We start from the raw sequence: 18,363 nt of genomic DNA, 5'->3' as shown, positions 1-18,363 counted from the left end.
TAACATAAAAATTTACAACAGATTGTTCAGCATGTTTTAATTTAATGTTTTCACAATGGAAACATTTGCCTAGGAAATATTACAATATTTCCACCACATCTTTTTCACACAGGTTTGCATTTGTGATCATTGAAATGTCTAAGATATACATAATTCTTCCCACACTTCTGGCATGTGTAGGGTTTCACTCCAGTATGAATTTGCATATGTGCTTTAACATGGTCAGGTTCTCGAAACCAGTCCCCACAGACATTACAACTGAACGTCTTCTCCGCAGTATGGACACGCTTGTGGCGCTTTAAATTTCCATACAAGCGAAAGGTCTTTCCACAAGTCTCACATTTGTGAGTTTTTTCATCTGTATGAGTCTTCATATGCATTTTCAAAGAGCCAGACCACTTGAACGCTTTCCTGCACACTATGCATTTGTAAGGTCTTTCTCCTGAATGGCACAACATATGCGTTTTAAAAGACTTCCTGAGTGCGTAGGCCTTACCGCAGATCTCACAAATGAAAGGGGTCTCCCCCGAGTGAAGTTTCTCATGTAAGCGAAGATTATAAACGTTGCTGTAGCGCTTCTCACACAATTTGCATGTAAACGGTTTGCTGTGTTCTGAATGTAGCTGCATTTTAAATGCACAGTTGAAGTTCGGAAACTGGCCATTGCTCTTATCTCCTGAATTTTCTGTCTGATTGTGAGTTAACATATGGTTCTGTAGCAAAAACTCATGCTGGAATGTTTTCCCACACACTTCACACTTAAATTGCATCTCTTCATGTACCCGCATATGGACTTTCAAATTGCTTCTCTGGCGAAATCTTTTACCACACACCTCACAGATGTATGGCTTTTCACCAGTGTGAATTAAGAGGTGGCGTGTCATAGCTTCATGATGGGCAAATAATTTACCACAGATTTTACACGTATATCGCCTCTCACCGGTGTGCACAGGAAGGTGGCGTCTCAAATGACTCTTGCACTTGAAGCTCTTATTGCAATGACTGCATTTTATTGGCCTGTCGTCTGAATGAAACTTCTTGTGGCAGTTTAGGGTGCCTATCAGAGAGAAACTTTTCCCACAGGTATCACACGTGTACGGTTTTTCGCCCGTGTGCACCCTCTGGTGCATGTATAAACTTCCTTTGACTGTGAATCCCTGTCCACATTTTTCACAGGTAAATGGTTTGACTTCCGCATGAACCCGTTCGTGCGCTGCGAGATCCTTGAAGCTCTTTCCGCACGTACTGCAGGGAAATTTCTTCTTCTCGAACTTCTGTGTATGTTTGCGGAGATGAGTTTTTAGCGCTCTTAATTGAGAGAACTTCTTCCCGCATTTTTCACAACAGTGCTGCTTTCTGACTGAATGCACACGTTTGTGTCGCAGAAGAGAGAACATCTTTGGAAAGGCCTTTCCGCACTGCTCACATGCAAAAGACTCTTTGTCCTGTGGCTTTTCGGGTTGCTCGATTGATGTCTGCAATACGCCTTCCTGATCTTCAGACCAGCCCACGTCATCGGCTGATGAAAAAAATAACACAATAATACAAAATTAGTGTTGAACAACATATATGCCATCATGACAGAAGTGCTTTAAAGACCCCATGAAATGCCTTGACAAGCATTTTCTTTCTTTTGATAACATGTTTCCTATTGAAAAAAGGAAGTTAGGGACATTTCAAAGGGCTTTTTATTTTATTTTTATTTATTTTTTAGCCAATAGCCTACATCTATATCAGTGGTTCTCAAAATGTTTGACTCAAAGGCTCCCCTGTTGTCCAGTACAATATTCAAAAGCTCCCTGATATAGGTCTATTTCCAGTATTTCTGCTGTAATTATGACAAAGCTGCTTGTTTTCAAATGTTTTTATGAACAGATAGTATGAGTATTGATATATTAACCATTTAAAGCCTGACATATGAAATAATAGTCAGAAAAACTATTTGAACCTTTAAAAAAATGCATGCGTTTTATGCGTTGTATCATATTTGATACATCAGGCTTTTATGGTTCATATAGTATGATATAGTTAGAATATGGAATAGAATATAGTTTTATTCAGAGAAAAAACATGCAATTTGGTGTAGTTGTTGATATTTATATGGGCAAAAAGTAAGATGAAATTTTGACAGCTAAATCAATAAATCTATATAACAGTGTAGGAGACTACATTCATAAAATGTATTTAAATAGTTTTGTGATCAAAGCTATGTAGTTTTTATAATGGGGGGCTCAACATATAATCCAATGCAACGATGATTGAGAGATGCACAAACAAATGTTCATCACCAAGCCTGTTGTATAATACTTGTTACTCACATTTCAACATGATTTTTCTAAAAAAAAAAAAAAAAATTTGATATTTGATTGGACAAAATGAGTGAGTGCAGAACGAGACTCAATGCAGTCATCACAAAGAAATAGCCATTACTATATATACTACCAATAGGACCTGTATATATTTAGGCTTTTATGTAAATGACAAATAATAATGAGAGTATGAGAACTATACATTACCATCACCAATGACTACAGTCCGAATGCCGTCTTCTGCTCTGTCCTCCACCAACAAACATCTGCTTGCATTGCTCTCCTGCGCAGGCTGTAATTCACGTCACATGGAAATGTTTCTTACTGTATGACCATTGACCATCACTTTGTATCAAGACATTGTTGTTTTTGATTCAGCACAGATATATATATATATATATAAGGATACAAGCTAGCCCTCTACAACTATTCAAACAATTTTAATAACAGAAATTCTTACCATGTGAGTCTGAGTGTCACTCTGTTTCATGTTGAGCTGTTCAGCAGAGCTGCATGTCTTTGGTGTGTCCTGCTTTGGCATGTCCAGCATTAATAAGATGAATAGAGTAGTTTGACCCTGAAAAAGCTGCTCATACCTGGACATAGTGACCACAATTACAAGATGTGCAAAAATGATAAAGTGTGTTTGAAATGTGTTTCAAAATAACATTTCTGCAAGACTTAAGAAAAAGACTTCTTCTGCTTTGGCAGTCCAATCTGTAAAGCCAGTTTGAATACATGCAAACAAATGATCAAGTGTTATCAATAAGTGTTCTTAATGTAAAGGCAAACCATAATATTCGTAATTACGCGTCTGGAATGCAAACTCCCTGGAAAAGTTGCGCTCCCTCTCTCACTTCCTGATCATGACCATTTCAAAGTAAAAGTATGCGAATACGCGCCATTGACCATCAATATTTTTTATTACATTCTAATTAGAGATTAACAGGTCAACAAATTAAATACGACTTATTATACATAATACTATACCATTCTATTTATAATAGTCAGAACCCTAACTGGATCATTTATTAAATAGGTTTGTTTATTGTTTTGTGTTAATAATATGCAAAATTAGCTTTGAATGCAAATGTTGAGAACCTGTTTTAAGGAAAATGGACTTGACCGACCATCAATTTGTCAGTTCCTGTACTTCCGAGGCAAAGTTTTCAAAATAAAAGCCATTTAACATGAAATACTAAAGAAAGATGGACCCACTCCACTCCAGAAGAAGACCCACTCCATTTAATAATTTATCTGTTTGCATAGGGGAAGTCAAACGTATTGACAACTCATCCATTACAGCACGTGCTTTATTTATAGTAAAGATTACTATTAAAGGAATAGTTCACTTCAAAATGAAAATGCTGTCATCATTTACTCACCCTCAAGTTGTTTCAAACCTGTATACATTTTTTTCTTCTGCTGAACTCAAAGGAAGATATTTGAAGAATGTCGGTAACCAGACAGTTGATGTACCCCATTGACTTCCATAGTAGGAAAAAAAAAAATACTATGGAAGTCAATAGGGTACATCAACTGTTTTTTTTTAATCGACATTCTTCAAAATATCTTCTTTTGTGTTCAGCAGAAGAAAGAAATGAATACAGGTTTGGAACAACTAGAGGGTGAGTAAATGATTAGTAAATGAAAAAACTTTCATTTTTGGGTGAACTATCCTTTTAAATACCAGTAGTGATGTGTGACGTTTGTAAATTACCGGTATGTGTAATGAAAATATGTTATATTACTTTTTAAAATGTTAATTTTGAAGTGAACTAATCTTTTAACCACAGTAATGGTTATGTTAGTGTTTCCTACCAAAAATTGTATATGTATATATAAAAAACAATAATAAAAAAACATTGCATTCCCAACAAACTGTTTATTCTTGGCCAGAGAGTACACTGTAATGAGGAATTCACAATGTAGAACTATTGATTTTGCATATTAATAATTGGCTTAAAAATAATTTGATTCCAGACCCAATTCATAAATGTATCTCTATTGAATGAATGAAAAATGTATTGATACTTATCGGGAATTTCTTCTAAGAAAGAAAATAAAGGTAAAACAAACACACTGTGCTATTGTACATATTTTTGCCTTTAACAGATAGTGAACCTTCATGACATTTCCATAATTTGACTAAAAGAAACTGTAAATATAACAAAGAAAATGTCACTGCAATTCAGCTCAAAACAAAATTCCTTTAAAGCAACTTCTTTTTCACACAGGTATACATTTGTGGTCATTGTAATTTCTACGGTATGCGTATTTCTTCCCGCATTTCTGGCATGTGTAGGGTTTCACACCAGTGTGGATTTGCATGTGTGCCTTCACGTGGCTTAGTTGTACAAACTTTTTCCCACAGACCTCACAGCTGAACGGCCTCTCGCCTGTGTGGACACGCTTGTGTCTGATTAAGTTTCCAGATAAGCGAAAGCACATTCCGCAAGTTTCGCACTTGTGTGGCTTTTCACCGGAATGAATGCGCATATGCAGTCTAAGACTGTAAGGAAGTCCAAATTTGCTCCCACAAACAGAACATTTGTAGGGTTTAGCTTTGGTATGAACAATCTCGTGCATTTTCAAACCGATCCTCTGAGTAAAAGTCTTATCACACACACCACACTTGAACGGCGTCACCCCTGAATGAAGTTTCTCATGTTCCTTCAGCGTATACAAGCTGCTGTAGCTTTTACCGCAGACTTTACACATGTACGGATCCTTTTCCGAGTGGAGTCTCTCGTGCATTCTGAGGAAAGCGGTAGAACTGTAGCATTTTCCGCATACATCACACGGGAAAGAGTTCTTCCCATGTCCGGATTTGCCATCTGGATTTGAATTCTCACTATGTGTGAGTAAGTGTTTCTGTAAAGCATAGTTAAAAACAAAGCTCTTTCCACATATTTCACACATGAATGACTTCAGAGCTCCGTGTATCGCCATGTGCCTCTTCAGAGATTTGCTCTGATAAAACTGCTTGGAACAGATTTCACACACATGCCGTTTCACACCACTGTGCACAAGGAGATGCCTTCTGAGGTTTGTAATGTGGCCAAACTTCTGCCCGCATACATGACATATATGGGGTTTCTCCCCTGTATGCACAACCTGGTGAAAATTCATTTGCTTTTTTGATTTGAATGTCTTGTCGCAGAGGCTGCATTTCCACAGTTTCTCATTTAAATGAACAGTCCGATGGTTGGTGAGGTTTCCCGAGTGTGTAAAGTGCTTCCCGCATGTCTCACAGCTGTATGGTTTTTCACCTGTATGGATCCTCTTGTGTGCCAGTAAACTCCCCTTTACGGTGAAGCCGTGTCCACATATGGAACAAAGAAACGGCTTCACTTCCAGGTGGACACGTTCGTGCATCTTAACATTGGCGAAGGTTTTCCCACATGTTTTACAGAGTCCTTTCTTATCGGCTGAATTGTGAAGCAGTAGGTGTTTCTCTAATCCTTTTAAGAATTTAAACTTCTTCCCGCACTGCTCACAACTGTGAGGCCCTTTTACATGTCCACACTTGTGCTGATTCAGTGAGTGTCTCAAGATAAATTTCTTTCCGCACTCATTACAGTGAAATGATATTGTCTTCTTGGTTTTCTTGGACTTTGTACTGATTTGCTCTGCCTGCGGGTTTACTTCAGGTTGCTGGTCTTCAACAGAGGCAGTGTATTCAACTGCAAAACATTAACAGGGTTTCAATTACTACAAGTTACAACTACAAGTATGTATATGTATTTGTGTATATCAACAATGATAGTAATAAGTGTTTCTTAAGCAGCAAATCAGCATATTATAATGATTTCTGGAGGATCATGTGACATTGAAGACTGGAGTAATGATGCTGAAAATTCAGCTTTGCAACACAAAACTAAATTACATTTTAAAATATATACAAATAGAAAATAGTTACTATACACTGTAATAATAGTTCACTAAATTTTTTTTTTTTAATCTAAATAAAAGCCTTAATAAACTAATCTAAATAAATTAAATGTATTATAATGACACCTAATTTAATTAATAACTAGCTAGTGGACAGTTGTCTCATTCCGATTCATTAGCTAAAAGTAATGTAAAAAAGTAGTAAAAAAGAGGAGAAAAAAAAACTATGGATTGGGAAAAGTGAGGCTATTTCAAGAGATATATATATAAAATGTCTAAAAAAAATCTAATAAATAAAATTGAGGTACTTGTGTCAAGCGGTCCAGAATTTGAAATACAGAATTTAAAATAAAGAAATTGTATTTTGTAATGCTGAGGTGGACCACTGCCTGAACAAGTTTGAAAACAACAGGTCTAGAGTCTAATATTTGATTATTTAGTAATGCCAAACATATTGAAGGGTAAAAAATAAACAATAAATACATTAGTAAATAATTTAATTAAAAAATTCTAAATTTCTCAGCTTGTTATTTCACATGAATATCAAAGCTGTGCAGCACGTACATTCTATAAAAAATGCTTGCACTGGCTTCTCTTTTCCACCACTTGACGACTCAAGAGAAAATTCAGAAACGTTTCCCTCCTCTGCACACTGAAAGAAAAAGAAAATCAATACAAACGCTGTTGCAAGCATTTTGGCAAACATATCAGAGTTACATAATTTCAACATTGAACTGACCTGCTGGCCTTTAACAGAATCTTGTGGTTGTACATTTTCTTCAGGTAACACAGAGAGTATAGTCGGTCTCTCCGTCGACACTGATGGAGCTACAGCTGCAGAATCTGAGAGGAGGGAGAGAAATTACTAGTTAAAATTGTAGTGGATTAAATATTCTTAACAAATGACATTAAATTAAAATGCAGGACGTCTTACCAGGCACATTTTTGACCGTTTGATTGTTTTTTCTTTCTGGTTTCTTCAGATGCTCCTTCACCATCTCTTTCACATTTACTACATCATCATGGTAACTTTTAAAGCCCTTCAGCTGGGTTGGCTTAAGAGCAAAGCAATAACTGAAGACTTTGCATATTTTTTGAACAGCCACGTTGGTAAAGGTCTCCATCACAGCTGTGAGCTTTGCCTGCAACAGATATTAACTTAGTTACGGGTTGTTTTTCTGGACTTCTTCACTTGCCTTAATGTTCAGTTTTGGAACTAGCGAGATGGAACTGATCATTTCTTTGAAAGAATGAAATACAGTTACTTATTATAGTGTTAAACATAGAAAAATACTTGAATAATCATATAAAATGTGTCTTAATCTTGAAATAAAATACTACAAAGAGGGAAAATTTCAGGAACCGACTGTCTGATGGATCACAACTGACAAAAAATCCCTTAATTCAAACTAAATAGCACGTAGAATATCTGCAGAACAAAAACTAAACGTACCAGTCTGCGTTGTTTCTCATTCATTTCCAATATTGGATCTCTGTCACAACCAATTTCATTGTGGGATGGGTGAAATTCACAGTCAAAAACTTTCTGAATTTCGTCTCGAGCTGTTTCTGACAACAGTGTCATTATAGACAAAGTTTGTTTGCGAAATAATTCATTCTCCACCATTTTGGTCATAACAAAATTGCAATATAATTGCTAATTTTGATATGTAAAGTGATTGAATGATGTGACAACACAAACGATTCCGCGTTTACTGTGTTCATCTTAACTTCCGTTTCTAGAAGGACTACATATTCAAAATAAAAGTTTTTAAAAGCGTTTATTTTGAACTGCGCGATTGTCGCTGTGACAGGTCCATGCGAAATGACTTTTATTTTGAAATTCAAAATGACGCACATTACGGAAGCAATGTTCAACCTGTAACAGTTGCGAATGACATTTGTCCTACTTAAATATTTTCGCTTTTAAAATCATGAATGAGAAATTACAGCAGTTTCGACGAGATCAGCACTGATTCACTTGGATCATCTTAGAAAATGTCGGGAAAGACAAATCTCCAGGTATGTTTTCATTCATTCCCTAACTAATTCATTAACTCTACTTTAACCGTATTTATTCATTATTATTAGTAATTAATTTGTACACATTAGTCTGCAATTATGGCATAATGGCTATGGTTATTTTGGTTTAGGGCTAACGTTAGTAAGTTGAAATTACACCTGAACAGTATTAACCCAAAACAGTTTTAGTGTAGGCTAATATGTTAAAAATGACATCTCGGTCATTTACTCCTCCCTTGTGATTAACTGACACAATGAATGAATAGGCATTATTGTCTTATCTACTGAAGGCACCCTGGGGCGTAACGTTAGTGCCTCTTGTTTCGGTCTATCTTTCTTCATGTTCACTATACATTGCTTTCTCATACTCGAAGTATCTGAAGACTCTAGCTCATCTCACTACAACTATGGCAGATGGACCTTATAAATTCATTAGGGTCAGAACATGAATAAATTAATGTTACCCTGTGCTGTTTGTATTGGTAACGTTACTCTGTTTGTATTGGTTCTAACTTTTGTGTGAAATATTCTTTTACAGGACGGTGATGGCAAAGTCAGCAGGGTGATCCGTGTTGGCACCAGAAAAAGCCAGGTAATTTAATATATGTATGCTCATTGATTATTATCAATGTTGAAAACAGCTATGCTACTTAATATATTTGTGGAAACAGTGATACATTTTTGTCAAGATTCTTTATTGAAAGTTCAAAAGAACAGAATTTATTTTAAATGGAAATCTTTTGTAACATTGTAAATGTCTTTACTGACGGTTTTGATCAATTTAATGTGTCCTTGCTAAATAAAATATTTTTTGATAATTGAATTTGCCTCATCAATACTTGGTACGAAACATTTAGGTTTGTAAGTTTGCCTGGGTGTGTCAGGGGTTGTGATGGGTTTGATAAGCTTTCTGTCTTTGTCACAGTGGATATAAGATTGCTTAGTTTTAGTAAAGAAACTGGTCACAGCTGGACCAGTTGGTCCAACTGTGGAATATAGAATAATATAGACCAATTGGTCCAACTGTGGCATATGGAATATTGTTGAACCTTTTAAACCTTTTTGTTACTTGTATTTCTTTCAGCTGGCTCGGATTCAGACAGACAGTATTGTAGAGAAACTCAAGGGGTTACATCCTGATGTTAATTTCGAAATAGGTAGGAGATTATTGTGTAATATGCAAAACAGTTCATTGTAATTGAGTCTACCAAGTATGACGAAAGTTAATATTCACTCTGCATAAACAGATTTCCACTTCATACTATTTATTTTTTTATTTTTTTAGTGGCTATGTCAACAACTGGAGATAAAATACTCGACACAGCTTTATCCAAAGTAAGTCCTAATCTAAATCCCAAATTTAAAAAAATAAATATTAGAGTTCCATTGCTGTCATAATTAATTAGTATTATAAAAGTGAATGTATATAAAGTTTTTGGAGAAATTAATTATTGTTCAAATTCTGTGTTAAAGATAGGTGAAAAGAGTCTCTTCACAAAAGAATTGGAGAATGCCTTGGAAAAAAATGAGTGAGTCCATCCGTCTTTGCTTCTTTATATCACTCATGTATACTTACAGATTTGGTCTTTGGTCTTTTGGTGCATTTGATGTTCAGAGGTTTGTATTGGTACATTGTTGCATATGTTTCAGTATGAATAATGCTGTTGTAATATTTGTGTCTCTATAGGGTAGACCTGGTTGTGCACTCTTTGAAAGACTTGCCTACTGTTCTTCCTGTGGGCTTCACTATAGGAGCCGTGCTGAAGTAAGGAAATCACAATAGTGTCTCTATTTTCTGAAGTGCTTATATGTTGCTCCACATCTGAAGAGTCTTTTATCTTAAAAGTAGCTGACATGTCATGTTACACAGTACACAAACATCAGCCTAAATGTTCATAAATAATTATTAAAGTGTATGGAAATGCTGATGTACAGTGTATTGCTTATTGCAAATCCTTTTAATTATGAAGCCAACATTGTGATTTGACATTTCCCTCTCTTTAAAGACGAGAAAACCCCCATGACGCTGTTGTCTTGCACCCCAAAAATAAAGGCAAACGTCTCGATGCTCTCGTCAACAAGAGGTAAAAGCGGTGGCCTGTACACAGAATTAAATTTTTTAAATGTATATATTAATAATAATACTTATTAATACTTTATTAATAAGAAATTAATACTTTTATTTGACTTTTATTTTATTAAATTGATCAAAAGTGGCAGTAAAGACATAATGTTTTAAAAGATTTCTACTTCAAATAAATTATGTTCTTTTGAACTTTTTATAAAAAAAAAAAAAAAAATATATATATATAATATATACGCACCGTTTTCAACATTGATAATAATTCAAACCAAATCTTGAGCAGCAAATCAGCATATTGAATGATTTCTGAAGGATCATGTGACACTGAAGACTGGAGTAATGATGCTGAAAATTCAAAGGAATAAATAATTTTTTAATTACAGTTTTTTATAAATGTAATAATATTTCACAATATTACTGTTTTCACTGTATTTGTTTTCAAATAAATGCAGCATAAGAGACTTATAAGAAAAATAATAATAATAATGCATTTTACAGACCCCAAACTGTTTAATTGTAGTGTGTATATATATATATATATATATATTATAATATTATTATTATTATTATATATTTACAGGATACAAGTTTTCTTGAAAAATACATACATTTACATTTTATATTTGAAGTGTTATAGGTACCAGTTCTCTTCGCCGGGCTGCACAGCTGAAGAGAAGGTTTCCCCACCTGGAGTTTAAAGACATTGTATCTTTCAGTGCAATGCAGCAACCATTTGTTTTTCTCTCACTTTTTCTGTAGATGCAAAAAAAAAAAAATTCAAGTAAAATATGAATTCAGTGTGTTAATAAGCACTTGATGTTTTGTGTGAGGTTATGCCTTAACAGTCGTGTTTCAGAGAGGTAATCTCAACACCCGTCTGAAGAAGCTGGATGAAAAGGATGACTTTTCTGCCATTGTCTTAGCAGCAGCTGGTCTTCGGAGAATGGGCTGGGAGAACCGCATTAGCCAGGTGCCTCTATCCTCCTTTAACCTACAATGCACTGCAATGTCTTCCCCCAGGTCAACTCAAGATTATTGCATTGATTAGCCTATAATGCATATTTGATATATTTTGTATCATCCTGTTTCAGATCCTTGGGCCTGAGGACTGCATGTATGCCGTTGGACAGGTGGGTAACATTCAGTGTCCCTATTGAGCAAATCTCCTGCACAACGGTGAGTGTATGTCTATCGCACTGACCCTTACAGACTGCTCTTAATGTCCTGTTAAAGGGCGCTCTGGCAGTTGAGGTGAGAGCTCGAGACCGGGACATCCTGGAAATGGTGTCAGTATTAAATGACTCGGACACTGTGTTGAGCTGCATCGCGGAGAGAGCGTTCCTCAAACACCTGGTAGGCATCCTGCTGCACTGTAAAACCCCTCACACCTGTTTAAATGAATTAATCATTGATAAATAAATACACTGTAATTAAAAAGTTTGGGGTCGGTAAGATAATTTTATGTTTTTGAAAAAAGTCTCTTATACTCATCAAGGTTGCATTTATTTGATCAAAAATACAGTAAAAACAGTAATATTGTGAAATATTACAATTTAAAATAACTGTTTTCTATTTGAATATATTTTGAAATGTATTTTATTCTGGTAAAGCTGTATTTTCAGCATCATTACTCCAGTCACATGATCCTTCAGAAATCATTCTAAAATGTATCGTAGATTTTTCCCTAAACCTAACCAAGTCCTATCTCATCTGACCTAAGTCTACCTGGGCCTATAATATTTATACTCTAGCGCGTCTACACATCGACATCGGCTGAGTACAACCCTATACCCTAGCGCGTCTACACATCAACATCGGCTGGGTCCTAATACCTGGTCCCGTAACTAGCTTACTTCCTGCGCAGGAATAATCGACAAACAGACCTCAGCAAATGTCCTTTAAATGCTTTAATCACAGCCGGAGGATCTCTCGAGCAGTTCTCAGAGAATCTCCCCCAAGAAGAAGCAAGGCTGGAGGATCTCAGACAAATTCCATTGAGAATCCCACCAGTTAACACGAATACAACAGTTTTTATAGAATAAGGAGGTATGGCAAAAATGTCATGCTGCATTACATAATTTCCCCACAATTTGATTGGTTTTCATAGACAAACCCTTCTGTTACCAGCTAAAGCAAACTTTGTTTTAATGATTACTTAATCACAAGGTTCAAATTTAGTCATCTGTCTAGTTTCAGTTCCCAAGAAAAATAATAGAAATCTTTTGTAACACTATGGGTGCGTCTCAATCAGCTCAGGGCACTGTTCAGGGAGTCGGCCATTTTAAGGGCTGTCTCAATCGCAAATTGTTAGCTCCCTAAAAAGTGCCACAATGCACTGTGAAAACCAGGGAGCATCGAGGCTCTCTATGCTCCCTTAACGGAAATTCTGAAGCACGAAACATACAGGCAGATATTGAATATAATCTAGCTAACATTTATAATTAATTTACTGCTGAAATGTTGCAGGTATATGTAACAATCAAAGTAGTGTAATGTACTTTAAATAACATAAAAATAAATATAATCAATAAAATATAAAAATATCAGTTCTGCTGCTGTTCACCCAAAAAAGAAAAGGATGTCATCATTTACTCACCTTCAAGTTGTTCCAAACCTGTATGAATTTCTTTTTTTCCTGCTGAACACAAAAGAGAGTTAAGGTTAACCAAACAGTTGATGGGCCCCTTTGACATCCATAGTAAAGAAAAAAAAAATTCCTTGGAATTCAACTGTCTGGTTACCGACATTCTTAAAATATCTTCTTTTGTGTTCAGCAGAAGAAAGAAATTCATACAGGTTTTGTAACAACTTGAGGAAATGATTAGTAAATGACAAAACGTTCATTTTTGGGTGAAATACCAGCAGTAGTGACGTGTGACATTTGTAAAAAAAAAAAATTACTTTTTTTTACCTTGAAAAATATATTTCAAAAAAAACTATGTGTAATGAAAATTTGTTATATTACTTTGGTAACACTTTACAATAAGGTTCGTTAGTTAACTCCCTTAGTTAACATGAACTAAAAATGAACAATACTTCTTCAGCATTTATTAATCTTAGTTAATATTAATTCCAACATTTACTAATACAATATTCAAATCAAAGGTTGTATTTATTAACATTAGTTAATACACTGTGGACTAACATGAACAAACAATGAACAGCTGTATTTTTATTAACTAACATTAATAAAGATGAATAAATACTGTAACAAATGTATTGCTCATTGTTAGTTCATGTTAGTTAATACATTAACTAATGAAGCTTATTGTAAAGTGTTACCATTACTTTTTACTTGATGGTTACACCATATTACATTTTTGAAGTCATTAAATAGAAACCTTTTCTGGAAAATTGTATACAAGTTTTTCAAAACCATATAAAACCACTACAAATACAAAGAATACATTTCTAAGAACCTTGTGCATGTGCCTTAAACTACTTCTTCTTTTTTTATAGGAAGGGGGGTGCAGTGTTCCAGTTGCTGTTCACACTGAAGTTAAGAATTCACAGGTAGTGAGGAGCTACATGCTGATTTTACTTTATACTCAACTAGAAAATGTCTCTCAACTGAATGACAGATCTGTGTTCGTTTTACAGGTCTACATGACCGGAGCAGTATTCAGTCTTGATGGCTCAGACAGTCTGAAGGAGACGATGCAGACAAGCATCAGCTCAGACAATCAGGTTGTTTATCCACTCAAATATAGATATCATTTCCGATATTCTGAATGTTTTGAATTTTACACTGACCCGTTTGCGTGTGACCTCATGATTCCCAGACTGAGGAGCAGGAGAAGGTTGATGAGAAGGTCCAGCGTGTGGGTATCACTGCTTTAAAGGTGTCAGGAGCAGCCCAGGATGCCGCAGTGAAGTTAGGAGTGGACCTTGGAAATCTGCTGCTCAGCAAAGGGGCCAAAGAGATACTGACTGTAGCCAGACAGCTTAATGATGCGCGATAGGTACAAAATAGTCCATATCCATAGCTGAAGACCAACCACCCCCTTTTCCAGAAGTATTTTTATAAAGGTCAGCAAGTGTTTAAGTGTCATCCTACATAGATATTCTATATTTTGTGCGTAATTAAGTTATTAGTTCATTTTTCACGGAATAAAAGCAACTTTGAGTTGTATTTACAGGATTTTTAGCGAAGATCAATTTGCATTACTACTTTAAATAGACTTGGATGATGCAGAATAACAATGCCAAAATTACTCCGTTATTCACTGAAGACATACATGAAAAACAGCTGCATTACAGGGAGCTAATAGACAGAAATTATATTTGTTCTCATATTAAGCCATGAATACACAATCTTGCCTTTTAAGGTGGTGTGTGTTTTATCTAAACACATGCTTATTTTGAAACTTGAATTATTCTGGGATGTACATTTCCAAAAGCTGCTTGAGGTATCATCTACATTTTATCGTTACTGACTGTGCATATGTGAAGCTATACAACATAATAACCTATATACCACTACAGAATGATTTTTTTTTTTATGATTGGGCCAGCTGATTTTTGATAATATTTAGTGTGAAATTTTAATTAAAAAAAGGTTTTCATTCATTCCCATACATTTTATGCCTTAAATGTTATCATTGAACCATTTAAATTGTTTGTCAGATCAGATCTATCTAACATCAGTGCCTGGAAATTCAAAAGATCGCCTCTGCAAATTTCTTTGTGTATGTGACTATAAGCTCATGGTCTGATAGAGATGTAAAGTTTGTATGCACTGCCTCATCCTTTTAATTTATTCCTCTCAAATATAAGGTTGTTGCTTTATTTATTTGGCTAAATGTGTTTGCTGGACATCATCTTGTTCTTAGAATTGAATGATGATGTATTGTATGATGAAACTAAGCCAGTATTAACACTGATTTTTATTTTGTATGGTTTAGAGCTAGTTTAACTGATACCAACTTGATTTAATGTGAGCATATGCAAGATTTTTAGAATGTACTGAAACTGTTGAATTCCATAAAATACATTTAGTTGGTTTTTTTATAGTTCTTTCATTTAGTCTGTGCTGTGCTGTTTAACTGAACTCTGAATAACTTGATATCATTGTTTGCCATTACTTTGAAAGGGGGCGTCTCTACATTTACATGAAACACCATATTTCAAAAGTTTGATTTTAAGAGCAGAGTTGTTTGGTTTTACTAACTTTATTTGCTAGTCCAAAATAAATCAAGCAATATAGATGCAATCATGTGTTTTTGACTTTCTTTGCTGTTTTTTACAAACTGCATTAGACCATAAGATACCACTAGATGTCACTACTTTTTCTTCGTAAATATAAAAATAAAGTTTTACTGAAGACCTGACATGTCATGGCTGCGGGTATAAATAAAAGAGTAATTCATTATATTATCAGAAGTGTCTCTGCTTTGAACTCTTAGAATAAAAAAATAGATTTGAGATATCAGTTTTATTTATAGTAGTCAACATTTGAAGTGGATCAAAAAAGTTCATCAAAGCTGTCCTAAGACAAGAACGGGTATTGTTCAAAATTCATGTGTAACTGATGAAAGGTTTTGATCCACTTCAAATGTTGACTACTATTAAAGATGCATACTTTTCAAGAGTAATGTTTCATATATATCTGTTCCAGGTACCAGTTGACATTTAAACTGAAAGACTGCCTGCCAGATGTCAAGCTTAGACTCGTTCAGATCTTGAGCTGAGGGTGAACTCGCTTTATTAGCGCGTGGCTTCTTCAACCAGCTGTGGCATGTTGCCATCGCGTCCACTTATTTTCACAGGAAATAACATACCACACTGTCCACAGAAGTCTATAATCTCATTCCTGCTTTAATAAACAAACATGCATTTTAAAAGCACGTACATATTTGTGTGACACAGTTTTACACAATGATATCATATCATATCAATATATAGAGGCCTACATTATATTATTATTATTATAGATTAACAAATATATACATTTAAACTAAATAAGAAATCTTAAACTATTACACTCCAATTATCAAAAATAAATAAACAGGTAAAAGCAATTTATGTAGGCCTATGTATTTTTGTCGTTTTCCATGGAAGAGAGTGCACGTGACGTGAGCGCGCAATAAGTAGGTCTACATCACATACATAGGCCAAGTGGTGCTCACTGCAGACAGATCCAAATGACGTCCAGCTCCCCCTCTCTGAACCTCATGACCTCATGGGTTGAGGCATAGAGTTATGGGTAGGGATTAGTTTTCTTCGCGGGACGGAGTTTTCATTATATCTACACTTTGTTTGTTATTATCAGAGCATTTGCCAGCATGCAGAATTCAGCACTGAACAAAAAGTCAGTTTTGACCGGTGAGGGGATTCTATCTTAAATGCATCTGATTGGTCATTATTGCGTTCAGGAAATCAACACATATGTCTGTGATTGGCTACATTGTTCAACGCTGCAAACATGTTATAAATTGAAACTCTGGCCTGTAAATCGTTTCTATTTTGTTTTAGTTGTTATTGCTGCTTTTGTGCAACAGATAAATAACAATTTATTGGTTTTCACACACGAGTGCATTACCGCCATACTGTCTATGATTACCGCCCGCGCCCGCACTCGTCCATCAAATCTAGTCCCGCGCCGCACTCTGCGTTGGGTCCAGTGGGAGTGCAGGCCTCTAGTAGGGATAGTGTGGTTGGACCTTATAGATCCACCCATTACGCCCAAATTACATCTAAAGAGGGGGAGCTGGACTTCACACTCCACCCATGGCTCAACAGTGACTGAGCAGCCTCTCCATCATGCAGGTTTTGCGTCACACCTCCCACTAAACTCCCTCCGGAGTCAGTACTCGGTTTTTCATTCAGTTCTGTACGGGATTACCAGTAGCAGGGCTTATTTCTGGTACTTATTGTAAAGGGAAAAAGTGACGTTCATTTCAAGACTTAAACGAATATATTTCCTCTCAAGTGTACCCCAAGGTAAGTTTTTCCCTCCCCTAAATTTTAAACACTTGATTTGTTACCAGTTATTGCAGTTCATTCTCAGCAGGAGCATAACTTTATAATACTGACTTTAGAACAATAGCACAACGTCTGAATAATAATGTCTTGTCTTAAATTCATTCTTTTTTTTAATCACATATTTTAATAGTAATACTTTACTATATGCTGTGAAATGGTATTTTAGTAGGGTTTGATAACCTCAATGAGGTTTACTTTTCATTATATATATATATATGCATGGTAGAGATAAAACTACTAATTCTTGTGGATTAGTGTACATAGCATAAAGACCACAAAGCCAAATCTCTTAACTCTCTATGTTGGCCTGTTAGTTTTCTTTTCTTTTTTTGTGTCCAATAAAACAACCTTATTACCCTTAAAACGGCAGGAACATATCAATACAATGCTGTTTTCAAACACTTTAGGGCTCAGGAGATCCATTTCATGTTTCTTTTTTAACAAATCCCTTCTTATTTAAAATTTTATTTCCAATTTGTATCTAAGTATTTGCAGAGACCCCTTTTTTTTTTTTTTTAATTTGAGAGACCCCCCAACTTCCTTTTCTCAAATATCTCTTCATAAAATTGAAAGGGTTGATAATAAGACATATTTACAAATGTTATCTAACGCTTGTAAATGAACATTCACAGTATTTCACCAAATAGTTGGCAGAAATCACAGTGGCAATAATTTGTTCTACCCATACGTCTATGAAAAATGCTGATTATGTTTCAATGGATACAATACATTCCAACCAGATTTCCATTGTACAGGCTGTCTCCGCACGGCACAATCTACCAAGTCTCATGTGAACGCTCGAGCGATCCCCTCCTACCTAGTGCTCTCTGTGGGACTGAGCCAATGATATCTGTCTCTGACCTGGCTATTCACATTCTCTGATTTCGCTCTTCCTTTTGGCTGTCAAACTCCAGGGACTTACATCTAGCCAGTCAGTTCAGTGTGTCAGCACAATGCAGTCTCTTGGAGGAAACCAAATCCTATAGCCTTTTACAAGAGCTCCAAATTCTAAACCAGATCAATTTGACAGAGTTGGGGCCTCTCCTGATTCCTGAATGAGCAGACAGTGTA

At 35.5% G+C, this 18,363-nt stretch overlaps 3 protein-coding genes across 7 annotated transcripts; 1 reads left to right on the top strand and 2 right to left on the bottom strand.

The window, feature by feature from the left end:
- Nucleotides 1-22: 22 nt before the first annotated feature.
- On the bottom strand, nt 23-3,727 carry LOC309506092 (uncharacterized protein). 4 transcript variants are annotated; one of them, XM_082179658.1, is made up of 4 exons: nt 3,411-3,727; nt 2,770-2,905; nt 2,517-2,601; nt 23-1,519 (listed from the first exon to the last, which is right to left on the bottom strand). In XM_082179658.1, exons 2-4 carry the CDS (start codon nt 2,857-2,859, stop codon nt 105-107), a joined length of 1,590 nt encoding a protein of 529 aa, XP_082035784.1. In that variant the 5' UTR covers nt 2,860-2,905; nt 3,411-3,727; the 3' UTR covers nt 23-104. The 4 variants fall into 4 exon arrangements, with proteins under 4 accessions (XP_082035784.1, XP_082035782.1, XP_082035783.1 ...); XM_082179656.1 differs by lacking the exon at nt 3,411-3,727 and adding an exon at nt 3,102-3,395; XM_082179657.1 differs by lacking the exon at nt 3,411-3,727 and adding an exon at nt 3,120-3,395.
- Nucleotides 3,728-4,174: 447 nt separating this feature from the next.
- LOC309506091 (uncharacterized protein) lies at nt 4,175-7,971 on the bottom strand. Its single transcript, XM_082179654.1, has 5 exons — nt 7,657-7,971; nt 7,138-7,345; nt 6,943-7,046; nt 6,768-6,855; nt 4,175-5,995 (listed from the first exon to the last, which is right to left on the bottom strand). The coding sequence occupies exons 1-5, from the start codon at nt 7,837-7,839 to the stop codon at nt 4,539-4,541; spliced, it is 2,040 nt and encodes a 679-aa protein (XP_082035780.1). The 5' UTR covers nt 7,840-7,971; the 3' UTR covers nt 4,175-4,538.
- A 91-nt stretch (nt 7,972-8,062) lies between these two features.
- On the top strand, nt 8,063-15,520 carry hmbsb (hydroxymethylbilane synthase, b). Of its 2 annotated transcripts, none has more exons than XM_082179660.1 (14): nt 8,063-8,225; nt 8,764-8,817; nt 9,310-9,382; nt 9,511-9,560; nt 9,699-9,754; nt 9,913-9,990; nt 10,232-10,309; nt 10,938-11,013; nt 11,165-11,278; nt 11,400-11,438; nt 11,542-11,661; nt 13,768-13,821; nt 13,909-13,995; nt 14,091-15,520. In XM_082179660.1, the coding sequence occupies exons 1-14, from the start codon at nt 8,202-8,204 to the stop codon at nt 14,268-14,270; spliced, it is 1,083 nt and encodes a 360-aa protein (XP_082035786.1). In that variant the 5' UTR covers nt 8,063-8,201; the 3' UTR covers nt 14,271-15,520. The 2 variants fall into 2 exon arrangements, with proteins under 2 accessions (XP_082035786.1, XP_082035785.1); XM_082179659.1 differs by lacking the exon at nt 8,063-8,225 and adding an exon at nt 8,281-8,662.
- The last annotated feature ends 2,843 nt before the right edge of the window (nt 15,521-18,363 follow it).

Source organism: Leuciscus leuciscus (genome assembly GCF_965113295.1).
Source record: "Leuciscus leuciscus genome assembly, chromosome: 9".
Lineage (NCBI taxonomy): Eukaryota > Metazoa > Chordata > Actinopteri > Cypriniformes > Leuciscidae > Leuciscus > Leuciscus leuciscus.
The sequence above is the reverse complement of the archived record's forward strand: the minus strand, read 5'-3'. Positions and strand labels throughout refer to the sequence as shown.

Bases quoted from the DNA above. Each gene is read 5' to 3' on its own strand.
- LOC309506091 (XM_082179654.1), bottom strand. From the start codon at position 7,839: ATGACCAAAATGGTGGAGAATGAATTATTTCGCAAACAAACTTTGTCT. The intron at 7,346-7,656 runs GTACGTTTAGTT...TATCTGTTGCAG, and splicing joins ATGAGAAACAACGCAGACTG to GCAAAGCTCACAGCTGTGAT. The intron at 5,996-6,767 runs GTACGTGCTGCA...AATGTTTTGCAG, and splicing joins GCAAGCATTTTTTATAGAAT to TTGAATACACTGCCTCTGTT.
- hmbsb (XM_082179659.1), top strand. From the start codon at position 8,633: ATGGCAGATGGACCTTATAAATTCATTAGG. The intron at 9,383-9,510 runs GTAGGAGATTAT...TTATTTTTTTAG, and splicing joins TGATGTTAATTTCGAAATAG to TGGCTATGTCAACAACTGGA. The intron at 11,439-11,541 runs GTGGGTAACATT...GTCCTGTTAAAG, and splicing joins GCATGTATGCCGTTGGACAG to GGCGCTCTGGCAGTTGAGGT.
- LOC309506092 (XM_082179655.1), bottom strand. From the start codon at position 2,913: ATGTCCAGGTATGAGCAGCTTTTTCAGGGTCAAACTACTCTATTCATC. The intron at 2,602-2,769 runs GTAAGAATTTCT...CGTGAATTACAG, and splicing joins GTGACACTCAGACTCACATG to CCTGCGCAGGAGAGCAATGC. The intron at 1,520-2,516 runs GTAATGTATAGT...TTTTTTCATCAG, and splicing joins GACTGTAGTCATTGGTGATG to CCGATGACGTGGGCTGGTCT.